This window comes from Cebus imitator, unplaced genomic scaffold (assembly GCF_001604975.1).
Source record: "Cebus imitator isolate Cc_AM_T3 unplaced genomic scaffold, Cebus_imitator-1.0 Scaffold24, whole genome shotgun sequence".
Classification (NCBI taxonomy): Eukaryota; Metazoa; Chordata; class Mammalia; order Primates; family Cebidae; genus Cebus; species Cebus imitator.
Window position 1 is genome coordinate 13834606 of NW_016107339.1, and position 4081 is coordinate 13838686.

Consider the following 4081-nt stretch of genomic DNA (forward strand, 5'->3'; position numbering starts at 1 on the left):
AGAGAGAGAGAGAGAGAGAGAGAGAGAGAGAGAGAGAGAGAGAGAGAAACTGAGAGAGACCGAGAGACAGAGAGACACTGAGAGAGATAGAGATAGAGAGAGACTGAGAGATACTGTGAGAGAGAGACAGAGACAAAAACTGAGAGAGACTGAGAAAGACTGAACGAGACCCAGAGAGACCGAGAGAGACCGAGACTGAGAGAGACTCAGAGAAAGACTCAGAGAGACTGAGAGAGAGACTGAGACTCAGAAAGACTGAGATCGACTGAGAGAGAGAGAAAGACTCAGAGAGAGAGAGAGAGAGAGAGAGCGCCATCTGTGAGCATTTAGAATCCTCTCAATCCTGAGCACGGAGCTCTGAGGACACAGGTGTGTGTGTAGAGTGTGGATTTGTGTGTGAGGCTGTTCTGGGAGGGGAGGCAGGAGGGGGCTTCTTCCTATCCTGGAGGTCTCTGTGGGGAGGTGACATGGGAGGTGGGTGCGGGGCTGGAGAGGGAGGAGACCTGGATTGTCCTGGGTCCTTAGAGATGCAGGAAGGGAAGTGTGAGGTGTGTGTGGCTGGGGTGAGGGTTTAGGGGAGGAGAGCTGAGGGGTGTGGAAGGTTTGGGATAGTGTGAGGAGGCCAGTTCCAGACCGTCCCTGCACACACCCTTCATGCAGTCTCTGAAATCAAAGTGTGCGGTGTTTGTTTGCAAAAGCATCAGATTAATTTCTACGGGAACCGAGGAGACCACTGAGGCACCTCTGAGGCGTGTTTAGGTCTAAATTTTTTACACTTTTTTGTTTTCTTAGTGTGTATATTTTTACATAGTTGAAATGACTGTGAAACTGTCTTGTTGAATAAAGTTTTAACACATTTTTACTGGCCGGGCGTGGTGGCTTAGCCTGTAATCGCAGCAGTTTGGGGGGCCGAGGCTGGTGGACCGCGAGCTCAAGAGATCGGGACCATACTGGCCAACGTGGTGAAAGCCTGTCTCTACTAAAAATGCAAAAATTAACTGGGCGTAGTGGCATATGCCTGTAGTCCCTGTTACTCGGGAGACTGAGGCAGGAGAAGCGCTTGAACCCAGGAGTTGGAGATTGAGGTGAGCCAAGATTGCACCACTGCACTCCAGCCTCAGCGACAGAGTGGGAAAAAAAAAGAAAAAAAAATTGTTACTATTTTAATGCTAATACTTTTCTAGTAATTACATATTATTATTATTATTATTATTTGAAATGGAGTCTCACTCTGTCACCAGGCAGGAGTGCAATGGCACAGTCTTTGGTCACTGCAACCTCCGCCTCCCAGGTTCAAGCGATTCTCCTGCCTCAGCCTCATGAGTAGCTGGCACTACAGGCGCGCACAACCACGCCCAGCTAAATTAATATTTTTACTAGAGACAGGATTTCACCATGTTGGTCATGCTCTTCTCAAATTCCTGACCTCCTGATCTGCCCGCTTCGGTCTCCTAAAGTGCTGGGATTACAGGTGTGAGCCACCTCGCCCAGCCTTATTCTAATAGTTGTGACACAACTTACCTTCCTTTCCCTTTGGTGACCTTTATTTTGACACTCACCAAAACTGAAAATGTATGTTTCTGGTTAATTTGTAATGTGTAGTTCTTTTGAATTTTTTTGACCTATTCATTGCCCGATTATAATGACTGCTCTAAGAATTCCCTGTTGTATTTGGGAGGTAATGGACAATGATCTGTTGTCTGTTATGTCCAGGGCTTAGTATTTCTCTCAGTGATTTTCTAGGTTCTTTGTGCTGTAAGACTAGTAACACTGTATTGATATTTGATTCAGCATTTTCTCCATTTTGTGGTTTGTATGTTGATTTTGAAAATTGTTTTCCATCTTAAGAATTTGAACTTTTATTTAATAAAACATATTGCAAAATTTGTTTTAATGATTTACAATCCATCTTAAATCTATCATTTTGTGGTACTGTTATCTACAGGCTTCTGCTTCTTTCTTAAAAAAAAAAAGTATTTATTGTGAGTCTGCTAGTGTCAGGATTTTCCTAGGCATAAACACCCCAACTAATGAGTCCCAGACCCTGCCTTGACCCAAATGTCATTCTGGAAAGAAAAATCACTTTACAATGACAGGTCTATAATAGTTATGCTTGTTTTGCACGGGAGATGCATTGATCAGCTACATGTAAATGTAAGAGCTTCAAAACTAAAATGACTTTCCTTCATCCTTTCTGCTTTAAGATTCATGCTTTTCTAGGAACTTAAAGATTTGGAGAATCAGTTCTGTCTGTCTCACCTTCCCAGGGGCAGAACCGTTTCTGTGGTGTTCTAAGGTGTGAGTGCATGGCGGTAGGATTCCTAAAACTTCATCCTCGGTTTCCTCATGTACCTTACTCTGTCCCTTTATCTTTCCACATTGCTTTAAATCATATTTTTCTCTCAAGGTGTACAAGGATGATAAACAGGTGCCAAGTGGAGCACCCAAGTGTGATGAGCCCTCTCACAGTGGAATGGAGTGAGAACCTTTCTGACCTAATAACTGAAGGCTACCTTCAGTCATTGTTTTATATATTGATGTGCATTAATCCCATAAAACCCCAAGAGGTGAATTAGTATAATTATCCTCTATTATAGGTGAGAAAGTTGAGACACAGAAGAATTGAAAACCTCTTCCAGGATCAACCAGTAAAAGGCAGATCTTGGATTTGAACCAGGCAACCTGGCTCACATATCAGCTTTAATTAATATGATCTGTATTTTCAAACATTTGTAAACACTTTGACAACACATGCCAATTTTAAGCTATGAAGAAACAAACGCCATTTTTCACAACATCGCTCAAATCTAATGGATCCCCACTGTAAAGATTAAATCCCAGGCTGATGACACTGTGAGGCCACATGGCCAGCTGTGCTGGAGACCTGGTCAAGGCCAGAGCCCGGGTTTACAGAGAAGCAACAAACAGCCAAACAAGGAGACTTGCTCTGTCCTCCTGACTCATTCCCTCTCCCTTTTGTTCTCCCAGTCCAACCTCAGGTGACTGTGTATCCTGCAAAGACCCAGCCCCTGCAGCACCACAACCTCCTCGTCTGCTCTGTGAGTGGGTTCTATCCAGGCAGCATTGAAGTCAGGTGGTTCCGGAACGGCCAGGAAGAGAAGGCTGGGATGGTGTCCACAGGCCTGATCCAGAATGGAGACTGGACCTTCCAGACCCTGGTGATGCTGGAAACAGGTCCTCAGAGTGGAGAGGTTTACACCTGCCAAGTGGAGCACCCAAGCGTGATGAGCCCTATCACAGTGCAATGGAGTGAGCAGCTTTCTGACTTCATGAATTTCTCACCCACCAAGAAGGGGACTCTGCTATTCCCTGAGTGTCAGGTTTCTCCTCTCCCACATCAGATTTTCATTTGCTCCATGTTTCAATCTCCATCAGCACAGGTCACTGGGGGGAGCCCTGTAATAGTTTCCTAGAAACACCTGTAGCCCATGGGAAGCAGTCATGCCTGCCAGGCAGGAGAGGCTGTCCCTCTTTTAAACCTCCTTATGATGTCACAGACAGGGTCACCTTCTCTCTCTGGGCTCCAGGCACTGCCCTTGAGACTGTGTTTCTTGTGCTGTTGCTGTGAGTTGTTTGTTGTGACCTGAGAGGAAAAGAACTGTAGGGGCCTTCCTGACATCAGGGGGGTCCACTCTCAGCTCTGCCTTTATGAGCTCTGTCCCTCTAGACAAAGTACTTAACCTCATTGAGTCTCAGGCTTTCTGTTGATCAGGTGGTAAAGTCAGGCCTTACATCAAGGCTGTAATATTTGAATGAGTTTGACACCTGAACCTTGTAACTGTGTCAGTGTGATTTGAAAACCTTTTTTTCTCCAGAAATGGCCAGTTATTTTAGTTCTTGCAGAGCTGCCTTCTCCCCCTGTTCAAAGCTCTGAATCTCAGGGTCTCAATTAAAGATGTTCAATTTGGGGTAAAAATCACTAAACCTGGCTTCCTCTCTCAGGAGCACAGTCTGAATCTGCACAGAGCAAGATGCTGAGTGGAGTCGGGGGCTTTGTGCTGGGCCTGCTCTTCCTTGGGGCAGGGCTGTTCATCTACTTCAGGAATCAGAAAGGTGAGGA

The 4081-nt window shown here is 45.4% G+C and overlaps 1 protein-coding gene across 1 annotated transcript in view; it reads left to right on the top strand.

Moving 5' to 3' along the window:
• LOC108300091 (HLA class II histocompatibility antigen, DRB1 beta chain) overlaps nt 1–4081 on the top strand; it is a 13922-nt gene that overhangs the window by 4817 nt on the left and 5024 nt on the right. The window contains exons 3-4 of the mRNA XM_037736210.1: nt 2989–3270; nt 3964–4081. Of these exons, the coding sequence (XP_037592138.1) occupies nt 2989–3270; nt 3964–4081 (400 nt within the window). The remainder of the gene's footprint in view (nt 1–2988; nt 3271–3963) is intronic.